At 45.0% G+C, this 14,600-nt stretch overlaps 1 protein-coding gene across 6 annotated transcripts in view; it reads right to left on the bottom strand.

Moving 5' to 3' along the window:
- The window catches only part of MAP3K20 (mitogen-activated protein kinase kinase kinase 20), an 800,901-nt gene that overhangs the window by 417,379 nt on the left and 368,922 nt on the right, over positions 1-14,600 (bottom strand). For all 6 annotated transcript variants that reach the window (XM_069225360.1, XM_069225358.1, XM_069225359.1 and 3 more), the window contains exon 5: positions 3,460-3,525. In XM_069225360.1, coding sequence (XP_069081461.1) covers positions 3,460-3,525 — 66 coding nt within the window. The remainder of the gene's footprint in view (positions 1-3,459; positions 3,526-14,600) is intronic.

The raw sequence follows: 14,600 nt of genomic DNA, 5'->3' as shown, positions 1-14,600 counted from the left end.
ACCTCGGCTTCATCTTGGACCCTCTTCTCACCATGACCAAGCAAGTCAACGCTGTGTCCTCCGCCTGCTTCCTCACCCTCCGCATGCTCCGCAAGATCTTCCGCTGGATCCCCGCCGACACCAGAAAAACCGTGACCCACGCCCTCGTCACGAGCCGCCTGGACTACGGCAACACCCTCTACGCCGGGACCACAGCCAAACTCCAAAATCGCCTACAACGCATTCAAAACGCCTCGGCCCGCCTCATCCTCGACGTACCCCGCAGCAGCCACATCTCCGCACACCTGAGACACCTGCATTGGCTCCCAGTCAGCAAAAGGATCACCTTCCGACTTCTCACCCACGCACACAAAGCCCTCCACGACAAGGGACCGGAATACCTCAACAGACGCCTCAACTTCTACGTCCCCACCCGCCCCCTCCGCTCCTCTGGCCTCGCACTCGCCGCCGTCCCTCGCATCCGACGCTCCACGGCGGGTGGGAGATCTTTCTCCTTCCTGGCGGCCAAGACCTGGAACTCCCACCCCACCAGCCTCAGGACCACCCAGGACCACTCCGCTTTCCGGAGACTCCTAAAGACCTGGCTGTTTGAGCAGCGATAACCACCCCCTTTGTCCCTAGCGCCTTGAGACCCGCACGGGTGAGTAGCGCGCTTTATAAATGCTAATGATTTGATTTGATTTAGAAGAAGCAAATCAACACATACAATACTGCAAAGTACAGACCAGGCTTGAATAAGCCTCTTGTGCCTCACATGGGACCATTCGACAGCTCTGGTTACACGAATAAGTCTCTGTAATGTGCGAGTAAGGCAGTGCACGGTCTTACAGAGGGAAAAAGCCTGCCACACGCAGGCCCCCGCAGCAGGAACGTTAACCTTTGGAGCAGTTTGCTGTACTGTTTATTCTGTTCTATTGTTCTGTCAGCCCCTTGAACTTTTGCTCACGGCTTCTAGCCATGTTTATTGTGCTGCGATGTCTAAACTGCCCCTTCTACTTTGCTTATCCCGTCAAGCCTCACTCCCTGCTTCCTTCCTCGGCCCACAAAAGATCTACTCTGTGCTGCCAGGCCGCGCCTGGCAACTGTGCTTTGAAGCGCTATGATTAACGTCTAAAGCGCCCAAATCTGAACTTGAACAGTGGATGAAAAATGTTATGCTTTGTGATTCACTTTGGAAAACTTTACTCAGCTTATTTCATACTGGCTAAATAGTCCTAAATGTTCCCAACCTTCAAAGGCATTTTGTTGCACCTCAGAAACAAGTTAACCAGGCACTGGGAAAGCCAATAGGTCGCGTCTATGCGAGAGCTCTTGCCTATGTTAATGTCTTTTACTATGTTGTGCAGCAGCCCAGCTGCTGTGCAGCTGCGCTGAAAGCGAGGGGAAAAAGCGCAGTGACGTGGTTAGCACTAGATGCGTCAATGTGCTTTTTTTCTGATGGGTGGTGTGGGGCAAGCAACACAACACGGTAAGGAGGTGGGCGGGGTGGGGTAAGCAAAGTGGGAGGGGGTCGGATGGACGGGGCAAGGAGCAGAAAACGGGAGGGGTTAGGGAGTGTGGGAGAAGCAACAAAATGGAGACTGTTTTTGTTTTATATTTTGCAGGTTTCGCCACAATGAAACTATTGAAAACAGACAGAGCAGTGAGCACAGAATCTGGACCTGTTCATCGCTGCCTCTCTATCCTCTCACTCTCCCTGTAGCTCTCCACATCTACTCTGATTCTTGGTCACTCAGAATTCTCTTGACCTCAACTCTCTTTCTTTCACTTTCTCTCTCTGTATCTCACACTTTTCTGCCTCACTCTGACTTTACTTTTCTCCCCACCTCAAATCTATCTCAGTATCTAATTTATCTCTATAACCCCTCTGCCCGCTTGCTAACTTATCTTTCAATTCACCTGCCCTCCCCTCTTTCAGCCTCGCTTCCCTCTACCTCACCTCTCTCACCACCTCACACTCTCATCTCTCCTTGTACCGCCTTCGCTATTTCAACTCACCCTTTTTTCCTCCTCTCTGTTTATTTGCCTCTCTTCCTACCTCTCCCTGGCCGACCTCTCAGTCTCTACCTCTCAGTACCTCTGTACCAACCTCATCCCTATTTCTTCCTCTCCGTGTCACTGTACTTTGCCTCTTTTTTCCTACACCTAATCTCTTTCTACCCTTCACTCCACCTCCATTTTCTCTCTATTTCACTACTCTCTTAACCTGACCTGTCTTTCTTTACCTTTTCTTATTTTATGCCTTTCTCACTGCTTACTCACTCTCTACCTTACATCTTTCTTTACTTCACTCACTACCTCACCTCCCTCTCTACCTCTGCCTCGCCCTACCTCATGATTTGGTGTACCCCACCCCTCTCTCTCTGTCTTCACTCTTTTTCAACCCTGATTCTCTCTAACTCTCTCACTCTGAAGCCTTATCTATCTCTCTACCAGTCTTTACCCACCTCTTCCACCTTATCCTTCTGTATATCTTCCTAACTGGCTACCTCATCTTTCCCCCTTCACCTCATGTCTCTTCGTACTTCACCGGTCTCTCTGCCTCTTCTCTATCGCTACCTTCCTTCTCTCTCTCCACTTCATCCCTCAGTAGCTCATTCTCTTCACCTCTCCCTCCTCCTGTCTCCTCGCACCTCATTTACCTCACAATCTAGTCAGAAAAGTGCGCACGTGGAAACAGGAAACGAAGGCCATGGCAGGGGAAGACAATTAGGGAGACAACCACATTTCACCTGTGGAATGGTAAAACGTCAGAGTAGGACTTTGATTTTTCTTGCTGCAGCAAGATGGCAGCCGTGAAGGGGAATTAATGTGTCATTTTGAATACCCGCAATTAAAGCTACAATTTCTAGTTCTACGTGCACACTTCCTATTTCAAAATGATGTACTAGTCCACTAAACATTCACTAAATCATCCTTACCAAGTCGCTGATACAGTCAGAGCTACATTTTGGTTAAACACATAATTCAACATAAAACATTGTTCAAATGTAATATATGTGCACTTGAAGTGCATAAAGGAATGAAGGCTTTGTCACTGCTTCTTCAAACTTTCTTTTTATTCTGTTTAGGTGGTAGTCGCAAGGCAGCTTGAACTTTTGTCTTTGCTGAATGCTGAAAATTTCACTTTTAATTCAGTATTGATTGGAATCATGGGGGTGAAAATAGGTGATAAATTCAGAGTTTTTATGAACATGTACCCTCAAAATATACATTTCCTGGGGCCCCAAAGATCCTTAAGACAGCACGTATGTCCTTTAAGTTAATCAAAGGAGAACCTGAAAAGGGACATAGTGTAGAAATAAATTGTTGCGTACTTGCAAACAGATACAAACAACAGACAATTATTATTTACAATTATTGAGCCAACATTACTGGATGTGTAAACATTCCTAATCTTATGGGCATTTGTGCAAATAAATCGACTATTTCGAAACAAAGTATACCAGGATCACTTACCGTTTCTAGACTTAAGATCTCTGTGGATGACACGAATTGGTGCTTCCATGTGCAAATAGTGCATCCCTGTATGGAAAAAAACGAAACCTGGGTTGTCCAAGAGATATATTTCTCTATCTTTAATACTTTTCTGTGTGAGCATTCAATATCCTTTTTACTGAATTCAAGTGAATGAATGAACACATGTAGTCAATTGGCTCGCATTTCCTTTCCTGCGATGCATTCTTTGCACACTTGCAAGCTAGGAAGACAATGAACGCATGGTCTAGGATTTACCAAAAATAAACGTGGCAAGGTGGCACTTCAGTCTAAACTCCATCCTGATTGGGGCGCATTTCAGTACACGCATGTGACTTCAAGAATTTAGCACTTTTCTGTGGCGCTTCGAAAACTGTAAGACTTGGCAATTAGTGAGATATTGACAGGACAAAAAGGAAAGGAAACTTGGGGAACATCCTTGGATCTTCTGTTTATTCTATAAATGCCCTTCCTCATTTACACTTTTAAAATGCACTATATAACACGTTATTGTTCGCTTTTCCTTGAGTTACAGACTATGCCACTGATTTTGCCCCTGATGAATTCTGAGCCCACACTCCTGCACAATTCACAACGCGTTTAGTTTTTAGGTCAGTAATTTGCGACAATTGGTACTCTGAGACCTCAGTTTATGATTTTAGGAAAAAGGCTATACATTGTCGAGGAAGCTACTGCAACACAGTCCTACATTCGCAGCCATGGAAAACAAAGCAGCATCAATCCTTTCACGAACTGCTTAATTTGTACAAATAAATACATGTAAGGGATCAAACTTTGTCTTAGGAGCCTGCCATAGGTGCTGCCCAACGCCAGTATCGTGACATACGAAGGCTGGCTAGTCTTAAATCCACCGCATGCCTCCTACTTCCGGTTTCCTTTACTTCCTGTTCCTCTTACTTCCTGTTCATCTTACTTCCTGTTCCTTTTTCTCACCCTTGAGTGTTGTTTTCATCCCTGATTCCTCCCTTTGTCACTGTTTTCAGTCATTATCTTCCTCCTTCTTTCTGTCTTTTCTTTCTCTTTCTTGCTCTGGGACAAACTCAAATGTAGTAAAATTAGCCCCGGGCCACAAAGATGAGGCCTGGTGTATTGCAAGCACAAATTAGGTGGAGGTCTCTGCGGTGTTCAACACTGCGGACCAAAACCGTTAGAGAAACAGTCCTAAATTTGTTTATGTCCATTCTGGAGAACTAGACAAATGAGCTTAAGATCTTAACTTATTTTCCAAAATTGTCTTCATCGCTTGCAGTGTGCCACAAGGATTATTACTCCCCCTAACTTAAAAAAAAAATACTTGCTCTGTCCGTCCCAGACCAACGCATTTTATAAGATGGGAGTTCATCAGTACAATAGTGGTACCTCTCTGCATCTTGCTTATGGGCCCACTTGCCACCAGCATCCTGCTAAACTGGCTGATGTACCTCCGTCTCCTACCTTAAATGCAGGGGCAGCTGATGGATTTTGAGTGGTGTGGCATTAATTTTCAACCCAAGTATAAAATGATCCAGCACAGAGAGCAAGCTTGAAGAGAGACGGGGTGCATGGTGGAGGGGCACGCTCCTAGATTTTTCCTTTCACCTTGTTTATGTAGCACACACTCGACCCAAAGGTATTGGGGTGCTTTACATGTGTGCCACATTACATAGGGTTACATTTGTTTTGTAGGCACTGAGGGTTTGACCAGAATCACAGGCTGTGGAGCCCAACCCTCCTGGGACCTGGAGGCTGAAGGTAAGTGTGTGTGTATGTGTGTTATGTTTTAAATTGAATGTTTGGTGCGCGCGTGCAGGTTTGAGTGTTATGAGTGTTGTTAATGGATGTGCATGCGTGCATGCATGTCTGTGTGTGAAAGAATGAGTCTGGGTGTGTGCCCCGCCTGCCCCCCTCCCTCCTAAAGCTGCCAGCCGCCACTGAATAAGGTGACATGCTGTGTTAAAAAAATATACAGTTTTTCATTTCAACATGTGCAATCCATCCTGGCATCCCTGTTTGACCAAACTGTGTGATCCTCGGCAAATACTGTATTTCATCAGGCCTCCTCTTTGTTTTCCCATAGGTGATGCCAACTTGGCTGGTGTACAGTCGGTCAAGTATCAGGCACTCTTATTACTGACTCTTCTCCAACACCGCCAGCTTGACTACCTGCATGGTGTGGATGAAACTGTGGCTCAAAAAGGACTTAAATGGAACTGCAGCCGAGGGGCATTAAAAGCTGCTAGTGCATAAGCAATAATGGCGCTCTGCTTATGCCCTTCCCTCAGCACCTCATCCCAGTATCCAGGCCCACCACTAAACTCGGAAGATAATATCTCTATGTTAACACCACAACACACACACTAAGGCCCATTTTGAGGCAGGGCAGGTGACTCACTGCCCTGCCCTGCGTCAAAGGGAAGTTACTAATATGTGCTGTATCTATGCAATACTGCACATTCCTGCCCTTTCCCACTGTGCTGGCACTGTTTTGGCTGCCTAGCGCCAATGCAGGCACCCTTGCTGTGTCTGTGTTGTAGGCAGGATTGTTTTTATGCAGGAAGGATCACCTTCCTGCACAAAAACAATCCTGGGAGGCTTTTTCTTTTTTCTATATGTGCTGAATTCTGCAGCATACATTGGAAGAGGAAAAAACGATAAGAAATAAAGATATTTCTCATAGTTTTGCTTCCCCTGGGGAGGTGTAAGATTTTGACGCATCCCCAGTTTTACAAGAGCTTGTAAATCTGGGAATGCATCAAAATTCACGGGTGCTGCGTGTGAACACCCACTGCAATGCCCATGGAATGCCTCCTTTGCACAGAGTAAGGAAACAGTGATTTGGGCTGCTTTGCCTTACTCCATACCTATGAGGCCATTTAAAGCCATGCAAAGTGGCTTTGTGTGGCCTCATAGATGAGTTCAAGTAAATATGCTCCTTAGTGATTGTTCAGGCCCTGAAGGTTCAACTGGTTCCAACTTTTTTCTTCACATGTGCCTTCCTAGGTTTTTTTTAAATTTGTACATAGTGCAACAGTTTCATTACATTCAATTTGCAGACACGGGGCGATTACATGAACTGCCCACAATCACAGGCTGATGTGCGGACAACAAGACGAGACTCAAAACTACTTAATTCACAGGTATAATCTGATCTACTTTGGTGACATGCACCCGTGTTTTACAGAAGTACACGTTTTTGGAATTCTCGAGTTATCCTATCTGGAATAATTCCCGGCTTCCCTGTTTGACCAAATTGTGTGATCCTAGGCAAAAACTGTTTATCATCAGGCCTCCGCTTTTTTTGTTATTGCACAGGTGAGGCCAACAGGGCTGGGGTATAGACAGTCACGGACCAGGCACCCTTATGACTGATTCTGCCCCAACCTTGCCAGCCTGACTACCTGTGGATGAACCAATGGACCAAAAAACTGTGGGAGAGGAGTAGTAAAGGCTGCTGGAACAGCAATAACAACCTCTCTGCTACACCTTTCCCCAACACCTTGTCCAATTGTCCGCGCCCACTACTAAACTTGAAAGATAACATCCAAGTAAACACCACCACACACTGACTCGCTGATTGTTCCGGAGCAGATTCAACCGGTTCCATCTTCCTTCTTCCATATGGGCAGTGGGCATGGCGCACGGCCCTACATTTTTTTCCATTTTCATATAGGGCAAACTCAATGCAAATTACTCCATATAAATGTATTAATTCGTACAGCTACGATCCAGTCTCATTTTGTCATATTTTATTTTAATTATTTTTTCCTTTGTTGTAAATTAGCTGGTGGTAAGTATATTTGAGATTTAAGTCGGTGGATTGTTTATATAATGCATTATGATTTTATCTTGTGCTGTGATTTATTTGTTTATAGATTATGGTATATTGTAGAATATGGTTTTAGGATATTTGGATTACAAGTGCATGTTTGTTAATGTGACAGCTCTGATGAAGTTTACATGGAGTGAACGAAACGCTTTAGCTGGCTGTTTGTCTTTTTAAGATCCTTCTGAAGGAAGAGTGTGAATATCTTATTTTGTGAAGAGTACACCTGTCAAGAGTTGAAGCCAATAAAAGAAGAATTACATATTTTGGACACTTTTAGAGCTATGGACATTTGTTGATGGTTCATCACCTTATTTTGTTTTCCCACTTTGTACCTGATGCCTGGAGCGGTGGGTGTCGGGGCACATCATGAACTGATTACAATTGGGACAGGGTGGTGGTGTGTGATATGATCTTGCTGCTCTGGTTTGGATATTGTCACAAATTTGTATCTGTGGAACAAAATCTTTCTTGACTACATTTCCTGTTTTTATCACTTTGAAGCAATTGCTAAATAAGCAATATATAATTAAAAACATAGGCTCAGAATTATCACACTTTCATGCAGCGTAATTCAGCAAGCAACCTTGTGCTTTGCTACACTGTGTGACAGGGCAAGAAAGTGCCGTATTTATCATTATACTGCGCATTCCTGTCCTTTTCTTGAAGTGGTGCACTTTTTGCTGCCTAGCGCCAACGCATGCACCCTACGTCAGGTGTACCTTCCTGCACAAAAAAAATCCTAAGAGCAATTTTCCTCTTTCTATGTGTGAATAAAGCACATGTAGAAACAGGAAAATAAGAGGCAAAATAAAGATATTTCACCTTGTTACAACTTTACTGGGGAGGCGCAGGAGTTTGATGCATTCAAAGATCTACCACTAATGGTAAATGTGGGAATGTGCCAAGATCCATGGATGGGAACACCCACGCCCCACCCATGGAAAGCCTCTTTGGAGCAGAGTGATGCAAGGCAGCAATTTGCGCTGTCTTGCGTTATGCCAGATTTATCAAGCCACCACTGTGGCCTTGCGTGGCTTGATAAATCTGACTTTAGTGTTTCAACATCCTTAGGCCCCCTTGTGTGGCACACGGGTGATGCAATACTATGATAAATCTGGACAATAATGTTTTAAGGTACACTAGAATTTCACATACGTTTACCATAACCATCTGACTTCGACTTCTAGCAATGAACAGAAATGTGTAAAAGCATCATATTTTCCTTTTTTCACCCACATGGAAAATGTCTTCATGGAGGAATCCTTTTTGTTTCACCTACAGACAACATGGGACTATATGACTGTTCTCCACATCTGCATTCCACACTTACTCCTGCCCTTTTGACACTGCAGCCTCCTTTATGAGCTGCAAAAAGAGTGGTCAGGTGTTCTAGACATGGAGCGTCCGGTAATGCACCCCACCAGGGAGTGGACAGCTTCCCCGTCCGGTGGACTGCCCCCGACCCGCTGCCAACACCTCCTGACTAACAAAGGCCACCCTACAGATATTTACAACCTGCTCGGCACACGTGGTAAATCTCTGCATAAAACCCCTCCTACAAGGGGCAACCTGCACATAAGGACCCATTAATGCCAGGTGGGAGAAGTTATTACACATATTGAGGGGCTTTAACTCATAGTCACTGTTAATCCACAGAGAAATACCAGCAGGTATCATTAACTCTGGCCCCAGTGTCCCCCAGACGAATTAACGGGGAACTATTGGTGGGACCTGGGGATGCCAGCTGGAGGTGTTTGTGTGCCACACTAGAGGATTTTATGAAACTGCACGTTCCAAATGCAGGGGTAAACGCCTGCAGATCCTTGTTTTATGGCTCATGCGCTGAGCCTTACTCCTGCAGGTGGCACTTTATGCTCATCTAGGTGGCACTTTTACATTTAAGTTGTAAAGAGGAGCTCTAAAGGTGGGGTGAATGAAACCCAATCTGTTGCCGTACTGTGAAAAAAACCTGCGTAACAAACTTGGAAGTTGATCGTGTTGTAATCAATCTTAACACGCAAAAGTCTTTATATGTTTCTCTACGTCTTCTTTTTATTAATAATACTAAACACTGGCTTACTATCGAGGCACAAACCACCGTGAAGTTGTCTACATCCTGAACAGGTGAATCCAATTAACAATCAGACCGAAAACACGCCGCCTCAGTGAGCTGACTTTACACTTTCGCTTTAATTGTTAAAGTCCAACAGAAACTTGTGCAAAACAATCGCATTCTACTGCGCTTAAATTTCGCCCCAGGGAACATTTTCAGAAAAAGGGGTGAATGTGTGTGTGTGTGGGGGGGGGGGTGGGGGGGGGTGGTAAAGAGAGTTGACAAACGGGTGCAATAGCCAGTTCAGTACATAACATTTATGATGGAAACGTCAGCGTCCAGATTGTTACCGCAGGATTCCCAATCGCAGCCCAGTGCTCGAGCACTTCTCTCGCTAATTAATTGTTTGTGGCCAGTCTGTGTTGCGCACCGTGATTTTCGTGGTTCACTTTGAAAAGCTACTGAGTTCCCTGAAAGCTGCGCCGCCAGTCTTTCTCTGATTCAAATGCAACCACTGGGCGGCGGTAGAAAGACAATTTTGGGTTTTCTTCAGTCAAAAACAGTTCACGGCTTGGGTAAAGTTGAAAGTGCATTTTTAAACCCGTGGAATTAGCAGGGAGTTACTATATATAAACATGAGCTGTTCTGTTGTACGGTTGTTATTAAATATCGAAGAAAAGCGAGCGGCCGAGCATTACTAAATTTTAAATGTTTATGAATCTGATTCGCCTTGTTAATGATTTAACTAAATGAACTGTTAAAAGCAGAATGGAAACCTGAGAGGAGTAGGGGCTGTCTTGTCGGACCCACAGACAGGAAGCCCGTTGCTTGAGCAGCAAACATTCTCCACATCTAGGGCTTCTGAGCCCGTGGCGTCAGGGCACCGTGCTTCCCGTTACATGTTGCTCTTATTTAAATCATTATCAGATGTGTTAGTCCAATTGGTTCAATGGAATTGCCGAAAACAGACGCATCAGTCCACCTTCCTTTCTGAAGGTCAGGGCATTTAAGATTCCGAGATCCATGCCTAAAGAATTACCCAGTCCAGGATTTTTTTTTTAACATTCTTGGGACTGAAGGCTTCTCTGACGCCTTAGAGAATTGGACTGTTGAGAGCTCCATTGAAGATAATGGAGTAGGTGCGGGCTTGCAATGGCTGGCATAAGCCCAGAGCTCCAACATTCTAATGTTTGTCTTCATATTTCTCCCTTTCTAGTTTAGAACATTCTACTCTTGGTGGCTGAAATGTTCTAATAAGTAGCCCTATAACCCTTCTGCCTCAGGCTATACTGGTTGCTAAAGGCCCTCGCCCTTGTTATACTGGGTTCAGGGCCTTTGACAACCATTACAGCCCCCAGTAGTGGGCTATAAGTCTATATTATAAAATTAGTTCACCAAGTATTAGAATTTCTCAGCTGATGGGACCTCTTGGTGAGGTGGTAAACGGTCCCCTTGACAAGTGTCTGTGCACCAAACTTTGTAAAACAAAGTAAGAAATCAGGTGGACGAAGAGATGAACAGAACGTGTAAAGATGGAAAGGTTAATACAAATAAAAGGGAGAACAACTGCATGTACATAGTGTCTGGCCAGTGGGTAAGTGGATGAACAAGTTTTCGGAAATTGACGACTCTTGTCCTCCCTGGCAATAGAGAAGAGTCTGAATATCTACCTTGCCTTTTGATGCAAGGGTGATGGACAAAATATCAAGTTTGCAGGGGTGCAGCATGCAGTGGCAAAGCAACAGCATAAAATTCCACTGATCTTGGAATCCCAGCAATGAAAACCGTGTGATGGAGCCAGGTTCCTCCTTAGAAAAGATGCTTCCTTGGTGACCTTCTTGCAGCAGGTTTCCCAAGATCCCTTAGTGATTTGACTGCAGAAGCTGCTCAGGGGTCTTTCTAGTTGGCCAACAGTAGAAGAAAAAGAGCTCCTTCCCTGAGAGCTTTTTTACAGGCTGTCCCCTTCGTGGGTGACTCTGTGTCTTCTAGACAATGCTTAGAGGCATGGGAGTTTCTTGTCCTGTGGTAAGATGATAAAGTGAAGGAAATGCAGATGAGGCAGTCCCTGCGGAGCCAGAATTTCCTACTAGACGCCAGCCTTACAAGAGCAAGCTAAAGCTGTAACATGCAGGGCACGTGTTCGAATATATGAGTGTCTCGACGACATGAAGCAATGTGGAAACCATGGGCAGGCCCCTTTTTCATGCTGATGCAGGCCAATACTACTTGTCAGTCAGAAACAGTAGATAGGCACATGGCTAAAGAATTGACAGTTCACTTATGGAGAAGGGGGCTTAAAGTGAAGGTTACAGTACATGTAGCTGTTCCTACCTTTGTCTTTCTGCTTCTGTGAATCCTTCGGCACAACTCTGGTAACTAAATCAAACAATGTCAAAAAGCAGAGGACTGGCTTATACGTCTGTACAGCATCAATCCCTCGCAGGCCATGAAATCACAGGAAACCAGAGGTGAGGTCACGCGAGTTAAAGTAAGTCAATACAAGGAGGAAGTATGAGGGCCACAAAAGCAGATAAGAGTAATCTGGGGGAAATGGAGTATGTCCAAATCTCAAAAAGTATTAAGAGTTGGGTGAATCCTAGAAAAAAATACTGAAGCAAAAGAAGTACAAAATCGGAAATTAACAATAAGAGACCCAGGATGTCGACTGATTCAGTCTTCTGGAAATATAAGAAATCCCAGACAATAATGCCACCACAATTTTGCCTCAAGCTGTGAGAAGGAAAAATGATGACTAGCCATACCACGTCCAGAGCGGAGATATTTTTCGAGATCTGCAGGTTGGAAGAACCTGAGACATGAGAGGAGCGATGGTGGCGTCACTGTGTATATCACTCAGCCTTGCATAAGTCACTGCCTGCCATAGAATTGTGATGTAAGCTCTAGTGATTTTGTGTATAGGGAACAATGTATGACGAACACGTTCACCAACATTTAAAAAACACTGATAGACATTGCATCACTCACTCCACCTTCCCAGTTGTAGAGCAACTATTTCAATCTATATATAAGACTGATGACGGGCCTAATGAGATGTAATCAATGGCATGAAAGGACATACATCACTAGTTACTGTTTGTGATGAGAGATGTTCTCATTGAAAAGACATACTCAAATGTGCTAGAAAGCCTGCCTTATTCACCAAATCCAAACCGCCACATGAATTTGAGGGAAAGAACAGCTGTCAACACGTTCAACATGATGCACATGTTCACTCTCACAAAATGCGTGATATTGTTAGCTTTTATTCTCTGTAATGTGTGTTGACACACAACGCATTATTCATAAATACTCCCTTCATGTTAGAATGTTAATACCTGACAGAGAGAATGGAGATGTGCTTAAGAAAATCAAATATCTTCCCCTTGTGTTTAAATCCAAGCTGGGAATTGCTAATGATTTTTCAATTCCATCACAGGAATCAAACACATCACTGAAGTTGAGGGATCTTTTGACCCAGCCAAGAGTGTGGTTAACCATACACTATTATTTCAAACCCACCCAACAAATTTAAACACATGACCACAGAAGGAAAACTCCAATCAATAAAAGTTTCAAGGCTTTATTTTTACACCGCAAAGCTAAAATTGCGAAAGAAGTTTAATCTACTTAGCATCAACACCATTAAGTATTCAAGAAGAATAATGCATATCATTAAAGAAATGATCTGCGGAATATAAACATATCTCAAGTCAGATTGTGTTGACAACTGTCAAATCAAATTAAACAGAGATCAAGAATCAAGGTTGCACATGAGTTATACTTACAACTAACTAAATTAGAACATGCATATGCAGGAACTGGCTAACATATGTAAAGAGATACAAATATTTTGGAAAACCATCTATCTCGGGCTAAGAAAAACTAACTACAAAAATAAAATAGATCAGTGTCAGCATGATAGCTTCTATTAGAAAAAGTGCATGACAAGGGAAATAGTATTAACAGGGAGATATACCTCTCCTAGGGTCAGCATTCAAGGATTGTTTGTCAGCAAAGCATGTAGATCATCAGCAAAGTCCATTAGAAGCACCATCAGAGAAGTGCAGAGCATGAGCTGCACAGAGAACATCAGGTGTCAATAGCCAAGGAAAGACTAACTAGCTTGGAATGTCCATCCCTTCAAAGGAGCACCTAAAATAACTTAATTGGTCAGTTTGGTGGGTCCATTTCACACAAAAGAGGCCATATCAAATCAGAGTCTATGCACAAATCAAAGTTGCAACACTGCAAAGTTTTCTCAGATTTAGGTGGTCATTACAACCTCGGCGGTCTTTTTACAAGACAGCCGAGGGACCGCCGTGCGGAAGACCGCCAGTAGGGACGCTTTTTGACGCTCAGCGTATTATGACTGTTGGCTGCTCTCCGTCCTTTTTCCGACGGAGAGCCGCCAACAGCCATACTGGCGGGCGGCGGGGAAGTGGAGGTTGCTCCACCTTCACCGCCACGCCAACAGAACACCGCCCAGCGAATCACGTCCTGTGATTCAGCGTGGCGGTGTTCTGTTGGCGGTGTGGTGTCGGCGGAGCAGCCCCCATGGCTCTCGTCCCCTCCCAGAGGATCGACAGAACAGGTAAGTTGATCGTCCGTTAGGGGAGGGGGTTGGGGGGTGTTGTGTGTTGTGTGGGTGCATGGGGGTGTGCGTCTGTGTATGTAGAGGGGGTGTGTGAGTGCGTGTATGCTTGCGGGGGTGTTGCGTGTTTTGGGAATGAGTGCGTTTATGTCTGTGGGTATGTCTGTATGGATGTGTGCGTGTATGTTTGTATGTGGGCGTGCATGTCTGACTGTGTGTGTGTATGTTGGAATGTATGTCGGTGTGTGTGCGTGTGTGTGTTGGTGGTGCCTGCATGTGTGTCGTGTGTGTGTGAGTTATGTGATGTTGGGGGTCGGGGTGAGGAGGGGGGCCCTGCCACCTTTGGGGGGTGGCAGGGGTGGTGGAGGGTGTAGGGGGAGGGAGTTGGGATGGGGTGGGGGGTGGGGGAGACCCCTATCAGTGCCAGGGAAGTAATTCCCTGGTACTGATAGTGCTTACCGCCATGGATTTCATGGCGGTTCCAACCGCAGGAAATCCACGGCGGTAAGCCGGGTCAAAATACCGCTGGCGGTACAGTGACGGCCGCTGGGCTGGAGACCCAGGTCTCCAGCCTGGCGGGCGGAATGGAGAACCGGTGGATGACCATGGGGGTAACCGTCATGGTCATAATACAAAAAAAAAGACCGCCAGCC

This window comes from Pleurodeles waltl, chromosome 3_1 (assembly GCF_031143425.1).
Source record: "Pleurodeles waltl isolate 20211129_DDA chromosome 3_1, aPleWal1.hap1.20221129, whole genome shotgun sequence".
Taxonomy (NCBI): Eukaryota; Metazoa; Chordata; class Amphibia; order Caudata; family Salamandridae; genus Pleurodeles; species Pleurodeles waltl.
The sequence above is the reverse complement of the archived record's forward strand: the minus strand, read 5'-3'. Positions and strand labels throughout refer to the sequence as shown.